This window comes from Hordeum vulgare, chromosome 4H, assembly GCF_904849725.1.
Source record: "Hordeum vulgare subsp. vulgare chromosome 4H, MorexV3_pseudomolecules_assembly, whole genome shotgun sequence".
Taxonomy (NCBI): domain Eukaryota; kingdom Viridiplantae; phylum Streptophyta; class Magnoliopsida; order Poales; family Poaceae; genus Hordeum; species Hordeum vulgare.
In genome coordinates this window covers 461,723,311-461,740,776 of record NC_058521.1, presented here as the reverse complement: position 1 = coordinate 461,740,776, position 17,466 = coordinate 461,723,311, and the positions used below count along the sequence as shown (strand labels likewise).

The 17,466-nt window shown below is 47.7% G+C and overlaps 2 protein-coding genes across 2 annotated transcripts; both read right to left on the bottom strand.

The window, feature by feature from the left end:
* Positions 1-2,227: 2,227 nt before the first annotated feature.
* On the bottom strand, positions 2,228-9,051 carry LOC123446616 (protein IN2-1 homolog B-like). The gene is made up of 6 exons (XM_045123191.1): positions 8,884-9,051; positions 8,700-8,774; positions 8,523-8,583; positions 2,979-3,077; positions 2,595-2,866; positions 2,228-2,507 (listed from the first exon to the last, which is right to left on the bottom strand). Exons 1-5 carry the CDS (start codon positions 8,904-8,906, stop codon positions 2,747-2,749), a joined length of 378 nt encoding a protein of 125 aa, XP_044979126.1. The 5' UTR covers positions 8,907-9,051; the 3' UTR covers positions 2,228-2,507; positions 2,595-2,746.
* Positions 9,052-9,943: 892 nt separating this feature from the next.
* On the bottom strand, positions 9,944-12,248 carry LOC123448967 (protein IN2-1 homolog B-like). Its single transcript, XM_045126027.1, has 10 exons — positions 12,137-12,248; positions 11,953-12,027; positions 11,770-11,830; positions 11,527-11,613; positions 11,260-11,358; positions 11,049-11,157; positions 10,771-10,847; positions 10,568-10,675; positions 10,280-10,360; positions 9,944-10,194 (listed from the first exon to the last, which is right to left on the bottom strand). Exons 1-10 carry the CDS (start codon positions 12,160-12,162, stop codon positions 10,186-10,188), a joined length of 732 nt encoding a protein of 243 aa, XP_044981962.1. The 5' UTR covers positions 12,163-12,248; the 3' UTR covers positions 9,944-10,185.
* Positions 12,249-17,466: the final 5,218 nt, after the last annotated feature.

The window sequence follows — 17,466 nt, the reverse complement described above, 5'->3', positions numbered from 1 at the left end:
CGGAGGGCGGATCCGGGGCTCCATGGCCGGATCTGGCAGGGCACACGGCCCTGGTGGTAGGGAGCGGCAGCCGGGCGAGGCTGCGCTGGTCGGCTGGGCACGAGCAGTGTCCAGGGCACGCGGTGCAGTGGCCTTGGCTGGGGGTCGTGATGGTGCGTGATAGCCATGCTCAGCGGTCGGTGGCGGTGGATATCCAGCGCAGCTCCGGGAGAAATCCTTGCTCCAGTCTTCATCGGAGCCGCGACGGCGACGCCCGTAGGTGCCGCTATCTTTCTTGAAAGCGTCGTTGTGGAGGTGTGCTATTCCCCTTCGTCGGCCGCTACCCGCACCGCCACCTGCGGCTCCCAGATCCTGATCTGTGGGCCTCTCTCCTGCGGATTCTTAGCGGTGCCGGCGTGGTTGCCGGGGCCCTACCTGCGGGTGAAGCCGGTGGAGGAGATTCGGATTGGGGGAAACCCCTTGGTTGGCCCAGGCCGGCCGCGTCGACGACGACTCTCAAGGGCGCCGTTATTCTTTTTGAAGACGTCGGTATACATTTGCTCCTCTGCTCCCCTTCCTTGCCTCTCGGGTGAAAACCCTAACTCCGGTGGGCGGCGGCGGCGTCCTTGATGTCGTGACCTTCCTGAAGGCGTCGCCTTGAGGGCTGAGTGGTGGTGGGCACTGTGTGGGTCCTGAACGGTTGCTGGTGGTGGGCACTGCTTCGGGGGAAACCCTAGGATCTGGTCTTCCAGATCGGACGATGACGGTACTGCGGTGCCGTTTCTCTCTTGGGAGCATCGTTTGTGGAGCAGCGCTGGCAGACTGAGGCAGGAGGTGGAGCGGCTTCGTCTTCACGGAATTTCCGAGGAGCTGTCAAGTCATGCCTGGCCGACAGGTGCTACGCTGAGTCATTCCTGGTTGGCAGGTGCTACGCACGACAGATCTCCCGGAGTCTTCGCATCTGGACAGATGAGCGCAGGGCGGTGGAGCCGTTGGGCGCCGTGGTGGCGTCGACGGATAATTGGACTGGCAAGGATGATGCGGATCTCTTTCCTGAAGATGGATCAGTGGTTCGAAGATGATGGCGGCTGGTAAAACATGTGCGTGAGGTGTGCGTTTTAGGTGTGCTGCACCGGCTGTTGTTCCCGATATGTTATGTGGATGGATTGAAAACAACACCGGTCTTAGATATGTGGAGTGAGAGCACTCCACATTATTGAGTTTGTAGGTGTGAGCGGTGGCTTTGGGTGGATTGATGTATACTCTTGTTAGACCCTTTTGGAATAATGAATAAAATGGCTGCATGCATCGATTCATGCAGAGGCCGGGGGTTTAACCTCCTTTTCTAAAAAAAACATAAAAACATCAGCACTCCATCAACAACGAGGGATTTGAGATGATATACTTGCAAGAGTGGCAGATGTCACCGCGACTTGTTTAGTCCTATATAAGTAAGAGTACTACGATGACTTCCTTGACGAGACCAGGGAGAAATTAGTCCTATGATATGACTAAAAGACTGGTGAATGAGCAGGTTAAACCTCCTCTCACACCACTAGCATATGGCACATAGGTTTTGCTCCAATATGTTGAGTGTACTTTAATTGGTTAAGGCAATACTTTGACAGGCGATTGACATATTGATAAACGTTTATGAGATACAAAATCATGATTGTAGTAAGTATTTTAAAACAAGAGTCCAATGACCTTAATAAAGTATCTTTATCATTCTTAACCAATCAAAATCTTTAGCTTGTATGTCTGGACGGAGCTGGTATTTCAGGCACGACATCATCATCTTTATAGCATTGATACCTAGTTAATCGTGGCTGATGCCTCCTTTTCTAAAAAAAAAAGTTAATCGTGGCTAGAACGTCTTACCCCGAGCTTCTTCTTTGTGAGAGCAATCAGTTCTTGAAGGTCATGCTTGGTCTGTGCATACGCTGTAATGCCATTCATTTCCTATCACATGTTTTCCCTCTGTCAGAAGTAAGTTACTATACATAAACATTGAAATATGAGGAAATTTCTTTTGGAACTCGGGCTTCATAGAGCCCTTAATTGAAAAATCTGTCTTCGAGGTTAAAAAATGTAAAGAAAAAAAAATGAACATGTACACATATATGTAGTCTACATGTTTGTTCATATTCATGATGAAATATGTTATAAATTTGAGCTATGCACAAAAAAATCGTGAACTTTTAGGACATGTACTGTTCACTATAAAAATCTATTTTTTAGCTCACATCTTAACGTATTTCATCATGAAAATTGACAAACATGTAGAATATATCCCTATGTAAATGTTAGTTTTTCAGTTTTCTTTTTGAAACTTTAAACCTCAATTTTTCAAATATCAGGCTCCATGGAGCCCAATTTCCAGAACGCTGCACTCCTGAAAGATGTTGTGTTCTTGCTACCTTGATGAATTTCTGCATGTTAGGCCTTCCTGCGATGGTATTGTAGTTCTTTATGTTGACGAAGAATACCCGGAATCCATCAACAAATGGCGCATATGCGATGTCCACCTGCTTCCAGCAAACGATCTTATTAGATCTTTAAATGGCCAAATTCTAGCTAACATAAGGGACTGAGGATGGTCTGTGCAAAATTACCAGATTGAACTATCCGAGGAAGAAAGGCCCATCATCAAATTTTGAAAGGGAGACTTCTATTTTGTCGAGAGCAGCTTCTATGGACCAGCAATGAATCACAGGTTAGTAATCAGCATGAATATATATTTATAGTTGAATTCCAATAAGTGTTCTTAGCTCTTGCCGGCATCAGCGGTCACTATCCCCTTGGCTTTCAATGCCGACATCATTGCTTGATTGAAGGTGTCTGAATAAGCCAGCAGTTCTTCTGCAAACCCTTGCTTTTCAGGATCCTAAGGTCATCAATATTTTTTAAGGTCATCAATATTTTTTAAGAGAAGAATCATGAGGTCACCAGTGACCAATGGGGAACGCATTCAACCTTTAAAGACAAAATGAACTCACATCGTGACTCAATTTGGGGCCTTCGAAGTTGTTATCCATGTACTTGATCAAATCCAAACTCTCTCCTATCATTTTGTTGTTGTGCTCTAGGCAGGGTACCTTGCCAAGAAAAAGGAACATCTTAACACTAAATAAGAGAGAATGTTAGTTGACGAGACAATCTAAATAGGAGACGGTGTGTATTTTAGCCTAGCCGCACCTGATTCTCAGGATAAATCTTACTGAACCACGCTGGCCTGTCCGCTAAATCGATGGGGACAAGCAAGATCTTGTACTGCAAACCCTGGTGCCGGAAACAAATCGGATTCCAAAAATCACAGCATGGAGTGAACCTAACCAAAGGAGGCAACTCATGTTAGACTTGCCCTAATCTCACGTGCGGTAGTTTAAGGTTTTTCCTTTTCTTTCTGTCAAATAACTAGGAGTGGAGTGCGTGTGTGCACATCCCTCATCAGGTTGTTTCCTCCTGTCCTCTTTTCTCCCCCGATGGGACGTAGTCACCGTGTGATGCGGTCGTGGGATGGCGTGATCTTCACGGATCATGGCGACCCCGTCGGGAGTTAGTTGGAGATGGGGAGAAGCGTTGGTTGTAACCGATAATAAGGAATACACGTGACAGAAAACAGCTGCGGTCGACAGCTGACAGAACTCTCCTTCAGTTCGTCTCACACACAGCTCAATCTCTCTTCATCTTCCTCGTTCGATCGTCGGCGTTGGCAACTACAATCGGTATCAGAGCTAGGGGTGTCCGATCCCTGGAGCGGCGGCGGTGTTTGATCCGCCTCGGCCATGTCTGGCGACGAAACGGAAGTGAAGAGCAAGAGTGGTCGCAGTCATCGTCCAAGGCGCCACTCGCACGTCTCAACGACGGTGGTAGCGGCGAGTACCGCGTCGTGGAACGCGTGGTGCGAGAGGAGTCGGGGGCATCCATGATGCTCTCTTGCACAAACTACCATGAATGGGCGCTGGTGATGCAAGTTAAACTGCAGGTCGTGCGGGTCTGGTGTGCGGTAGTCTCTGACACCGCTGACGAGAACGACGACAGGCGCGCGCTGCAGATCATCCTTACCGGCGTCCCGCCGGAGATGCTGCGCGTGCTGGCGGCCAAGGACACCGCCAAGATGGCGTGGGAAACCATCCGCACCATGCGGATGGGAAGCGAGAGAGCGCGAGAAGCCAAGGCGCGGGTCCGACGGAGAGAATTCGAGGATCTCCGGTTCAAGGACGGAGAGTCCATCGAAGACTTCGGGTTGCGTCTCTCCACACTCGTCGCCGATCTGGAGCTGTACGGCGTTCCTGTCACCGAGCACAAGGCGGTCGAGAAGTTTCTCCGGGTGGTGCCGCGGCGGTACCGCCCGATGGCCATGGCGATCGAGTCTTTGATCGATCTGAAGACCATGACAGTGGAGGAACTAGTCGGACGTCTGTCGGCGTGCGAAGATCACTACGATCTCGACGACGGCACACAGTCCTCCGGGCGCCTTCTGCTCACTCACGAGGAGTGGATGGCTCGCGAGAGGATGGGCGGCGGCAGTGGATCGTCGGCGGTTCCATGAGGAGGCGACAAGAACAAGTCGCCCGCAAAACCCAAACCACAAGGAGGCAGAAAGGGACTGTCGGGCAACTCCGGGGTAGGCGGCTCTGGCGGATCCAGCGACAAGAAAAAGAAAGGAAAATGTCACCACTGCAGCATCGCCGGCCACTGGAAGAAGGAATGCAGAAAGTCGATGCGCGAACAAGAGCAGAAGGGGCAATCGGAACAGGCAAACCTGGTGCAGGCCGGGGCTGAGCACAATCAGGGGCTCTACATGGTTGTAGTCGCCGGAGTTGATGCATCGCAGCTTGCAGCACCTCAGGTGGTCTACCTCAACGAGGAGAAGGTGATGCGTGTCCCATCACCGGACGGAGTATGGTTCTTCGACACCGGGGCTAGTAGCCACATGACCGGGGACAGGCATGTCTTCTCCCAGCACGACGAAACCGTGCAAGGCACGGTCAGATTCGGGGACGACTCCGTCGTGGGCATAAAGGGGCGTGGAAGTGTTGTATTCCGTTGCCAAGGGGGTGACCAGCGCGCACTGACCGACGTCTTCTACATCCCCAGCCTCCGCACCAACATCGTGTCGGTGGGGCAACTGGACGAGGCAAGATGCGCCATAGGCATCTCTGACGGTGTCATGACCGTCAGGGACCCAGCTCGGCGAACCCTGGCCCGCATCAAGCGCTCTGGGAACAGGCTATACACTGGCGTACTCACAATTGACGCACCGGCATGCCTACTAGCGCAAGGAGATGATGAAGCATGGAGATGGCACGCGCGCATGGGCCACCTGCACTTCCGCGCGCTGCGAACCATGTTGACCAAGCAACTCGTGCTGGGCATGCCCGCGATAGATCGAGTGGAGGAATACTGCGATGGTTGCGCTCTAGGAAAGCAACACCGAGCCCCGTTCCCTCAGGTCACTGCCTATCGTGCCGAATACCCGCTGGAGCTGGTACACACATATTTGTGCGGGCCGATCTCACCAGTAACGTCCCTGGAGGATACCGATACTTCCTCCTTGTGGTTGATGATCATAGCCGCTACATGTGGCTGGAACTGCTGAAGTTGAAAGACGAAGCGTATCAGCGCTTTAGGAAGATCAAGCCCATGGCCAAAACTGTCGGCCAGTGCAAGCTGCGCACGTTCAGGTCAGACCGCGGAGGCGAGTTCAACTCGAAGGAGTTCAAGGAGTACTGCGATCAAAATGGAATCAAGCACTTCACCATCGCACCATACTCGCCGCAACAAAACGGAGTTGTAGAACGGCGCAATCAAACAGTGGTGGAGATGGCACGGTGCCTCATGAAGAGCATGGGGATGCCGGCGTACTTCTGGGCGGAAGCAGTTAGGACTACTGCCTATCTTCTGAATCGTGCACCCACCAGGAGCCTGGACGGGGTCACGCCCTGTGAAGCCTGGCACGGGGCGCAAGCCCAATGTGCAACATCTGCGCACGTTCGGCTGCACGGTCCATGTCAAGCTCGTCGGCCCTGGGATCACGAAGATGAGTGATTGATCAACGCCGATGGTGTTCGTGGGACATGAAGACGGATCCAAAGCCTATCACGTGTTCAATCCGGCCACTCATAAGGTCCAGGTAACCCGTGAGCTCATTTTTGAAGAAAGCAGACCCTGGGACTGGAGCAGCAAAGGCACGGATGCAGTTCAAACACCCCCGGCGACATTCACCATGGTTTACACCACGGACTACGGTGTCCATGAAGTGGACAGCGGCTCGGCATCTTCGCCGGCCACGCCGAGGAGCACGGTGACACCCTCCACGCCAATACTGGGGACGCCGCAGTCGCCTCAAACCGCCACTCCCGCCGTTGGATCCTCGGGATCGCCACAGTCCGACGTGGTGACTCCCATGGCGGAGCAACGAGGGCGCTGGGCCACGCCTCCATCCCACGATGACGGATGCGACGCTGCGACTGGGCAGCCAGTACGCTACAGACGCCTGTCAGGTGTGCTAGAAGAAACGGAGGAGGACGCAGGGCGAGAGCAATTTGAACGTTGCCTGCTGGTCCGATATCTGTTCAGTGCCGAGGGGCCCAGGAACGTGGACGAAGCCCTCGGCAGCAGGGAATGGAAGCTTGCCATGGACGTGGAGATGCAGTCTATCATCGACAACAAGACATGGGAGCTTGCACAGCTCCCAGCAGGGCACAAGGCGATCGGACTCAAGTGGGTGTATCGCGTCAAACGCGATCCGGCAGGCAACGTCGTCAAGCACAAAGCTCGCCTCGTCGCGAAGGGGTATGTCCAACGACAGGGGGTGGATTTTGAGGAAGTTTTTGCTCCCGTGGCTCGCATGGAGACGGTGAGATTGCTGTTGGCTCTGGCGGCTCACTCCGGCTGGGAGGTACATCACATGGATGTGAAATCCGCCTTTCTAAACGGCGACCTCACCGAAGAAGTTTACGTAGCACAGCCGCCTGGATACGAGGTCACCGGGCAAGGAGGACAGTGCACTGCGGCTACGCAAGGCGCTGTACGGACTACACCAAGCACCACACGCATGGTACGCGAAGTTGGATGAGTCTCTGATCGCCCTTGGATTCACTCGCAGCTACCTGGAGCACGCAGCCTACCGGCGAGGCGATGCTACCTCATACCTGCTCGTAGGGGTTTATGTTGATGATCTGATCATCACAGGCACGAACATAGACGATATAGCCTCGTTCAAGCAGCAGATGCTACAACTCTTCAAGGTGAGCGACCTCAGCAAGCTGAGCTACTATCTAGGCATAGAAGTGGCGCAAGGATGCAACGGCATCACCCTCAGTCACAAGAACTACGCAGGCAAAATTCTGGAAACAGCAGACATGAGCAACTGCAACAACTGTCACACTCCGATGGACTGTCGTCTCAAGCTGAAGAAAGAAGATGGCGCGGACCCTTTTGACGCCACCCTCTACCGCAGAGTGATCGGGAGCCTGCGTTACCTGGTGAACACGCGTCCTCACATTGCACACGCGGTGGGGATCGTCAGTCGCTTCATGGAGAAGCCCAGTACCCAGCATTGGGCAGCAGTGAAACAGATTCTGAGGTACATCAAGGGGACCATGCACTATGGCTGCAGTTACAAGAGAGGACAGGGAAGCGCTGATCTACTTGGGTTCAGTGATAGTGACCACGCCGGTGACACCGGCGATCGGAAAAGCACTTCAGGGAACGTCTTCTTCTTGGGTAAGAATCTGATCACATGGAGCTCTCAGAAACAGAAAATAGTGGCACTTTCTTCTTGTCAGGCGGAGTATGTTGGGATGGCTGCTGCTACCTGCCAAGGCCTGTGGCTGAGCAGGCTGTTGGAGAGTTTGACAGGAGCTATATCAGTGAGATTCAGGCTGTTTGTAGACAACAAATCGGCTATAGCTCTGAGCAAGAACCATGTTCACCATGATCGAAGCAAGCACATAGATGTGAAGTTCCATTTCATGAGAGATTGCATGGAAAAAGGAGAGGTGGGGATAGATCATGTGGGCACACAAGATCAACTAGCTGATGCACTCACAAAGGCGCTCGGGAGGGTCCATTTCATAGAGATGAGACAGAGGCTTGGTGTGATCGGCTTGGAGCAGTGAGATTAAGGGGGTGAATGTTAGACTTGCCCTAATCTCACGTGCGGTAGTTTAAGGTTTTTCCTTTTCTTTCTGTCAAATAACTAGGAGTGGAGTGCGTGTGTGCACATCCCTCGTCAGGTTGTTTCCTCCTGTCCTCTTTTCTCTCCCGATGGGACGTAGTCGCTGTGTGATGCGGTCGTGGGATGGCGCGATCTTCATGGATCATGACGACCCCGTCGGGAGAACCGATAATAAGGAATACAGGTGACAGAAAACAGCTGCAGTCGACAGCTGACAAAACTCTCCTTCAGTTCGTCTCACACACAGCTCAATCTCTCTTCATCTTCCTCGTTCGATCGTCGGCGTTGGCAACTACTGCAACTCATGTGAAGGGGAAAAGAACATCGATCATGGGAGGACGAGCTCGGTTGGTACCTTGAAATTCCTCGCGATCCATGCTCGCTGTGCATACGGGCAAACATACGTCATGTACAACCTGTAATCCCAGCTTCTCACACGTGAGCAAAGGTGATACGGCCGGAGATATATCAAAACTGAACATTGACATGAGTAAAGAAAGTTCCAGAGAACAGAGCAAAGTAACAAAATAACCTGGTTCCGCCATCGTCGAGAGGTGGCTGCTGGGAAGCGGATGTCAAGGTAGGCGGGAGAGCTTCCCCTGTAAACCTACAGATTTTTCATGGAGAATATCATGAAGTAGAAAATCCATCTAGTGATCAGGCGCGGCAGCAGAGTAGTAATTTTAGTTTTAAGGAAGGAAGCAACTGTGCAGTACTTGCTTGCTGGAGACGCTTCCATTGCGATCAGCAGCGATCAGGAACTTGGAGCAGACCAAAATGTGCAAACTGGAGTACGGCAGAAGGTGGGGCTGCCGGAGAAGAAATGAAGAAAACTTTGAGCGCGCACAGGCGTCAGCTGTGACGTGCAGCTAGCGTGGAGGAAGAAGAAGAAGAAGCGAGCGGTAATGGGTGAAGCCATGTCACGGGCGGTTCGTGCCACGATATAGGCCGCACATATGACCGAGACGATTAGTCCGCATCTTACGGCCCTGCTTGGAATGGATGTAAGTTTTTACACCTATATTTATTTTACAGGTGTAAATTATTGGACAACTCTTAATTCCTGCCTGGAATGAACACGCCGGGGCTACAAACGAGCAGAGCAGCTAATCCAAACCGGGCCTACAGCTGAACATATATACAGACTGCGAATGCCGAGGTCAACGCCTGTGACTTTGCTCGGTACTAGCTCTTGTGAACCAACAACCAAGCAAGCCAATTAGAACCTTGTATGGGAAAGTAATTATAAGGCACCGACATGCAGCGATCAGGACAAGTTCTGTTGTAGTATCACCATTATCAGATACTTGTTGGTGTATTATGGACGTTGTTATATTATGGAACGGAGAGAGTATAAACTGATTAACATCACATGGATGTCATTCCCACTACGCCAAAGGAACAAACGAATGAATCTGTATATCGTGAATGCTGCTAGTATACCAACCAACATAATCCCTTAATATGTATAACACTTTTGTCTCGATAGAGCCTTCTCCTTCCACAAAATGTAAAAGGAAAAACGTATACCCATCTTGTATTATACACTATTGTATACTACAAGTCGTCATATATATATCCACCTTGTATTGCATATGTACGGTGACATGTATAATACGAGGTGAATATACATTTCTTCTTCTACGTTTCGTGGAGGGGATCTATCGAAGCACACCTTTTATGTGTAATCGGTTCGAATTCCAACATACTCCCTCCCTTTCAAAGTAATACTCGTATGTAGTATACCAGCAGTAAACTTGTCCGGTCAACTTCCAATTAGCACACGTGTCAACAACTAAAATTGATAAGGGAGAAGCACCAGTTCATCAAGTTCACGAGCATTCGTTACAACACAGAATGATCCTCCGTCGTCACGTGATAAGAAAAGTTTACGGTACGACCCAGTTTATTTGTTATTGTACGCATGGCATGCATGTCTTATTCGAAATATATAAATGCTTCATCTTCTGCTATGCTGCGGTGGCTCCTTGGCATGTTGGTTATCCTTGCTCACGTCTTCAAGCAATCTGAAGAGTTAAAATTAGCGCGTAAGTTTTTGTGTGGATTGGAAGATAACACGAACTGACGCCAAGATGTAAGGAAATATCATACGCCAAACTTCTCCTTCATTTGAACAAGCAGAAATTGTGGGTCCAGTTTGGTCTGTGTATATGCGTCCACCTTGTTCACTTCCTGCAACAGGCCGAATTGAAGAACTCAAATGAGATCGAGTTGCATTGCATCAAAGAGTACGTACTTGGGGACGGGGTGTTCATCAACAGTTTCTATAAAACCAGACAAACGGGAGGTCCCACTGATGAACACCCCTAGACTATACAGCCTTGGCAGAACAACTCTTCCGAACAATGCATAATCGCATCTAGCATCATCCTAAATTACCTCAATGTATTTCTGAAGGTTGGGCCTGCCCTTGGCGATATCATCCTTCTTGATACCAGAATAGAATATCTGAAACCTTTCGATGAACGGCACATATGCAATGTCCACCTAAAAAAATAAAAATCCCACAGCTATTTCATAATTCTACCAAATTTGGGCACGTCTAAGGGAAAAGGAAAGTATTCCCAGCTGGAGTGACATACCAAACTGAACTGGCCAAGGAAGAATGGTCCGTCGCTGAACTTTCCCAAGGCAGCTTCTATTTTATCCACAGCAGCAGCTAATGGAAGACATGACATGAGAATTAAATTATGAGTATAAACTACTCCCTCCGTCTGAAAATAATTGTTGGAGAAATGGAATAATCTAGACGTATTTTCGTTTTAGATACATCCATGTTTATCCATTTTTCCGGACGGAGGGAATGCAAAATAAATTCATATAAAAATTTCTCAAACAAATATTGGTCTGCCCTTTTTACCAGCTTCAGCTGATACATCTCCCTTGGAGCGTAAGCATGAGAAAAATGCACTATTAAACCCATCGCTGAACGCAAGCAGTTCCTCAGCAAACTGCTTCTTTGCAGAATCCTACCAATTTATATGAATACAAACTTTAATACCACCGTCAAAATTTTGCATCGTCTTACAAACATTGCACGTATGAATACTGATTGGATATATCTGCCTTACATCAGGTAGTAATGCCGGGCCATCAAAGTTGCTGTCAATGTACTTGACCAAATCCAAGCTCTCTCCTTTCACCTGGTTGTTATGCTCCAGGACAGGCACCTGACAGTTTGTTTTTAGAAAATAAGAAAAGCAAATACAAAGAGCTGTGCATGAATAGAAATAATAAACTGCAAGTTTGCAATATTTTAAATTAAAAGGGATCAATCATTGTTACAAGATTCTCCTTCAACGGGTGAGAAGTAAAAGAGATCAATCATACTCTACTACCTTGTTGTCCGGGTAAACTTTCTCCTTGAACCAAGCTGGCCTGTCTGCCAGATCTATGGCGACTACCTTGATCTTGTCCTGTAAGCCCTGGACAAAACAACACAGAAAGAAGATTCAACTGTGCATAAGAGCACTGAAAGCATTAGAAAAGAAGTAGCACGAGCTATAAAAAATACAAGATCGATGAGCTGAAGGCATGGGCAGCGTCTGTAAATCGAAGAACACTCCTCCCACTAGCACTACCTTGCAGTTCCTGGTAATCCAAGCGCGCTGCGCGTACGGGCAGTGATATGCAAGATACAACCTACACGAAGCAAACAAAACACGAATTTACCCCCTGATCTGTGCAGAACTGAAAGTTACAGCCAGGAATTCAAGATGCGTCTGCAGCGCAATTTGGTTTCTTGCCGTGTGGTTAAATCTTACCTGGTGGTGCCGTCGAAGAGCGGAGGGGGCTCGGAGGCGGAGTTGAGTGGAGGGGGGAGATCTTCCTTCGGGGAGCTGCCAGAGTAGGACGTTAGGAAATCAGAGTAATTTAGTCGAGACTCGGAACGGCCAGAGAGCGCCGGACTGCGTCACTGCACCATGCTCTGCTGCATCGATCACTCACATGACCGGCGCAACAGCGGCTGCCATGGCGATGGCGGCGGTTCGGGGAGAAGTCCCAGCGGTGTGGGGGACGGGAGGGAAGAATGGGAGATGGAGGAGGCAGTGGTGACGGGCAGCAAGGGGAAGCAAGTGCAGTTATATTCACGGAGTGCAGGGCATCAGTACGGCGTGCAGATGCCATTGGCATCTCGGGTCCACATTTCGAGACGCGATCATGGCGTGTAGGAGCTTGCGGCACTTCTTTAGCGTGTTTCGCGCGGACGGCATCTGCACGCCCTACACGAGGTGAGGTCCCTGCGAAGCGAGCCATGCATTTTCTTTATTTAAGAAACGAGTCATGCACGTGAGGCCTCGCGCGCAAAATCGACGAATTTGCCTCTTTCTTAAACATTGGCATAAAATGAACCCAATTCAAAAAAGTTACACAAACGCCACAAAGTGTCTTATAGAAAACTATCGGAAGCATTCTCCCCTTGCCGCATGCCGCTGCTGAAAAATGACTTATAGATAAACCCAAATTAATGACGAACACTTCACTGCTAGGGCAAAGAAATAGCATTGACGTGTATTAAAATGGATCCGCCATTGCTTTTGTCATAGCAGTGGTGCGCACCTACTATCTTAAAAATCATTGATTGGTGAATATATTTTGTGTTTTTGTGTGTGTGTGGGGGTTGGGGGGGGGGGGGGGGGGGCAATTGGCTGGCCGCTACTCTATCACATAGGCTATGTTAGGTGTCATATGGTGTCCGTCACACATGTATTTCGGCAACTCGCGTTACATGTGTTAAAAATAAAAGAAAATAGCAGTGATGAATGTCTAACATGATGAGGTGGTTTTTTTTTCGGTCAGCAGATGTTAGCTGTGATGGGTGGTTTAGGGTTTCTAAGCCCCACACACCTGCAACACTCCACATCTTATCTAAAAATCTTTCACCCCTGTCTCTCTCGCCCATCGTCGTCGTCACTCTCTTCCTGTCGGCCTTCGACATCGCCATCGTCGTCGCGCTCGCTCTCCGACGTCTACTAGCTCGGTGCCGCCCCCTCATGCTTGTCGTCCCCATCGCCCTCGCAGTCTGCCACCGCATCGAACGTCATCGTTGTCCGTCGCCGCCTCGAACGTCCCCTCCGTCACTGTCGCCCCCGCCTTCCGCCAACTCCAATGCCCGTCGCATACCCGATGTCCTCAACGCTCATTGCCCTCCTCGTCTTATCCGCCCGCCTCGGTAAACACATCTTTCTCTTTTATTTCTTTTTAGATTGTTGTTGTTATTGTACTAGGAAAAGTTAGTCGTAGATGTAGATTTTTTGGGGTAGCATATTATTTATACTAGAAATAGTTAGTACTAGTTATTAGATGGTGTGCATGTAAAACTAAAAGTTTGTAGTAGTTATTCATGATGCAGGTGTTCATAAGGAGTGCCAATGTTTTGGAAAACGTTGATTAAGTTCCATTTCGCCAAATTTTCGACGCTCACTATGTCGAATTACTAGCAAAGGTGATACTAATTTTTTTCATACAACACATCGACTATTATATTTTTTTAATCTAAACACCAATGTGATGATGCGTATAGTTGTCGAAGCTGCGAAGACCGCCCCAGCCGAGATCAAGAAAATTATTGGAGACGAGGATAGCTCTGGACAGAGCTGGGTGTTTTCTTGTGAACTAGTGCCACACTGCCTCTATGTGATCTATATGAGGTGTCACTACAGGAATCAGCTTCTTTGCCGTCCGCCATAGCGGACGGCAAAGAGATCTACACCGACGGCAAAGACATTTGCCGTCAGCCTCCGGTCGGCAAAGATTCTGCGTCAGCCTACGACGACATTGTAACTTCTTTGCCGTCCGCCATAGCGGACGGCAAAGAGATCTACACCGACGGCAAAGACATTTGCCGTCAGCCTCCGGTCGACAAAGATTCTGCGTCAGCCTACGACGACATTGTAACTTCTTTGCCGTCTGCCTCCCCGAAGCGGACGGCAAAGAGCTTTATCGTCAGCTTTTCACAAGAGCAGTCGGCAAAGAGCACAAGACGGCAGCCGACAGGCGTTGTCTCCGTTAGGGGCTAACGAAGGCTTTGTTGTCTGCCTCCCCTCCACCCTTTGCCGTCTGCCGCCCCTCCACCCTTTGCCGTCTATCGTGGGGCGGCCCATTGCCGTCTGCTCGCTGATGGCGAAGGGCTTTGCCATCTGCTGGCAGATGGCAAAGAGCCTATATTGCTCCTTTTTTTGTCTGTTTTCTTTTATTTCCTTACATTTTTATATTATATCTATATACATATTTCACAGCATATATAGTTTTAGACATCTTCAACACATATATTTCACAGCATATATATTTCCAACATCATCATGAAATATTTAACAAGCTAGAGAACACATAGGCTAGCACAATACGTAGTTTCACATAGTTCATCCATATATATACATACATAAGTTTTACATTGTTCGTCAATACAAATAAAAAAACTAAACACTAACAGTCCATCAATGCCAGCTGCCATGAAATGAATCAAATCTGCAAAAAGGAGAGTAATTAAGAAAGTTAGAAGAAGTAGAAGAAGAAAAAAGAGTAAAAGAATAATAAGTAAAAGAAGAAGAAGAGGTAGAAGGTGCATATATGCGGGAATGTTCATTGCATATATGTAGACAACTTGTTAAGGTCTGACAAAAAATACTAACATTACAAGAGGCATCTAATGTGAAAATCAATAAGATTACATCTTCTTCCAACCTAATCCGAAGTATGTGTTTCTTCAACCTTGATACTGCATGTTTGAAATTAGAAGATGAAACATGTTTGGAGGGTGTGCTAAGATAATGTTTATGTTCAGATTTGGTAAAAAACTGAGTACCCACACACATGAGATTGTAACATCTGTAGCCAACTTATTTCTTCATGTAATGTTATTGATAATGTAGGACCATAGCACGGATGCGAACTCGGTAGCTAGCCAATATGGAATGCCTATGCTAATAATCTTCTGTACGAGTAGGTGCAAAGGGTTACTCTGATGACTACATGGTGGCCCTGTCTTTGGGACAGTTGATTACAGTTTGTAGTTTAGGGATAGGTGATTAGTTAATACAATATCTTTAAATAGTGTGTGGTATGACTGCTATCGCTGCTATTGTGCCTTGACCTCAACGCTATTTTCCCTTTACTAAATTGCAGGATATATTGCCAATTCAAGAGTGAATAATTTCACATAGTAGTTCTTTTATATATTAGAGCATATATAGATGGTAGACCTAAGGAGGCCTGTCTAGGCAAAACGAGTAAGATTAGTTAGTTGAAATATCATGCTAATTGGTGCAGATATACATTGTATGTGTTGCTTCCTTTTTTATTAGGAAAACTTATTACAGTATGGTGTTCGTAGAAAGAATATTTTTAATGGTATCATTATGTGTTGTCTCCATATTTGTAAATCACATCCTTCTCAGTCTCTTTTGTTTCTCACACTTTGATGGGATCTGATTTTCAAGTTTTTATGAGCTTGATGGAATCAGTCCATCGAAAGACGAATTCCTGGATGCCATGGAGCCGAAGTTAAATAGTGCAATAATCTGAGTCTGATTTTGTTTTCTCACCTCATATACATATGTATCATTGTATTCTGGTATTAGAAGTTGAAAGTTTTTTTATAGTAATATGCATGCTAATTTGTAGTAACTACACATATAGGGTCGAAGATAATGGATATAAGGCATGTGGATGGTCAAATTATTATTTTTGTAATATCAAACTGTTATTTTGGTAAATATCGTGTTGATTATAAATTCAGTTTGGTGTCCAAATTCACCAGAATTCAAGAAACAACCAACACCATTTTACTTTTCTCTATATACTAAAATAGTAGATTTGAGCATTTTCATTTTAGTAAATGATAAATATAATGAAAATGGGCATGTTTAGAGCAATACAAAACCAAAGGGATGCACAAAAGTGCAACCCCTTGACGACAAGTCTATTTCCTTTATGCATTATTTTACAGTTTAATTTGCACTATATCCATTCGAGAATAGGCTTTCATATTTTTATATGATAAAAGGAGGAACAGTAAACTAGCTAATATAATAATTGTCTCTAATGTCTACATGGATATCTATTCTGTTTTGAAAAGTAAACCATCATATTGTATTTACTGTGTGATTTTGTGATGCTCTCTCATTATCCATATACAGCAAATTGTTTACTCTGGTCAGAATAGGTGGTAGGTGAAAGGAAAATAAGAACATTTTCAAACTATAGGTTCTATTGTGGAAGGGGATTCACCTTAGAAATTGAGGTTGTTGGAGGGAGATGATGCACTGGGATGCCCCTCTCCCCGACATCAAAGATTGATGTGGCGGCGGCGGCCGATGGCGTTGCGGTTGGAAGTGGCTGCTGCTCCTCAACAGCGACGACGGGAAGTTGCTGCTGCTGCTCCTCTCCAGCGGCAACGGGAACAACAGCAGGGGCGGGCGACTCATACGTGGGCGTGGGGAGATCCGGCCCCGGCGGCTCCCTGGCTTGGTTCATCGGGCCGCGCCACGCCGTTGGCCTCGACGGAGACATTGCCGAAGGCCATGGACTCGAGGCGCTCCAGGTCGGCGTCCGCGACTCTGGTGACCGGCTTCTGCCACTTCCACTGTAACATGTTGAAGAAATCAGCATTGTAAGTAAAAGCGAGTAGAAATAAGGACTCGAAAGCATTTCCGTCTGTAATACCCGGCCACAGGCTCATCTCTATTAATGTGCTCACCTCTCTCGCACCATGCAAAGAGAGCGACATGATATCAAAATAAAATGTGATCTATCCGCATTGCATATTACACGGTGGTGTGACCTTAGCCAATTACGAACAACCAACTACAAAGCCGATAGTGTTCTAGTTTCATTGATAAATTGCAAGTCAAGTCACAGGCACAACTTTGTCTGTAGTTGACAGAACATATAACAAAGGAACTAACTAGAGAAACTAAGCACTATGGCACTAGACAGACCGTCAGGTTATATGTAGTTTGTCATGTCGGATAGAATGTATCCCGTCTGTACATTCTACTTAGGCTCTCTCTTTCCTACAAGGCGGTTGTAATGCCAAATACTAAGGTGCTGACGATAGATTCCTTTTATCACTGATCGGTATATCTTCCCATTTGATTCTGTAAAATCCACAAAATAAATTGGCATGACATGGTAGGTACCATGAGCTCGCATGCCTATACAACACATGCAAAATTAAAAGCAAAATGCACCGCTTACCTGCGGATGTTAATAGATAGAATTGGCTCTAGAACACAACTACCTCCCCTTCTCTGTCGCTCATAGTCATCCCTGATGCA

Excerpts from the sequence above, each read along its gene's own strand:
- LOC123446616 (XM_045123191.1), bottom strand. The coding sequence starts at position 8,906 with ATGGAAGCGTCTCCAGCAAGCAA. Across the intron at positions 8,775-8,883 it reads GAAGCGTCTCCAGCAAGCAA|GTTTACAGGGGAAGCTCTCC; the intron begins GTACTGCACAGT and ends AAAAATCTGTAG. Across the intron at positions 3,078-8,522 it reads GGATCGCGAGGAATTTCAAG|GTACCCTGCCTAGAGCACAA; the intron begins GTACCAACCGAG and ends TTTCTTGGCAAG.
- LOC123448967 (XM_045126027.1), bottom strand. The coding sequence starts at position 12,162 with ATGGCAGCCGCTGTTGCGCCGGTCAT. Across the intron at positions 11,831-11,952 it reads CTCTTCGACGGCACCACCAG|GTTGTATCTTGCATATCACT; the intron begins GTAAGATTTAAC and ends TGCTTCGTGTAG. Across the intron at positions 10,676-10,770 it reads TCCTTGGCCAGTTCAGTTTG|GTGGACATTGCATATGTGCC; the intron begins GTATGTCACTCC and ends TTATTTTTTTAG.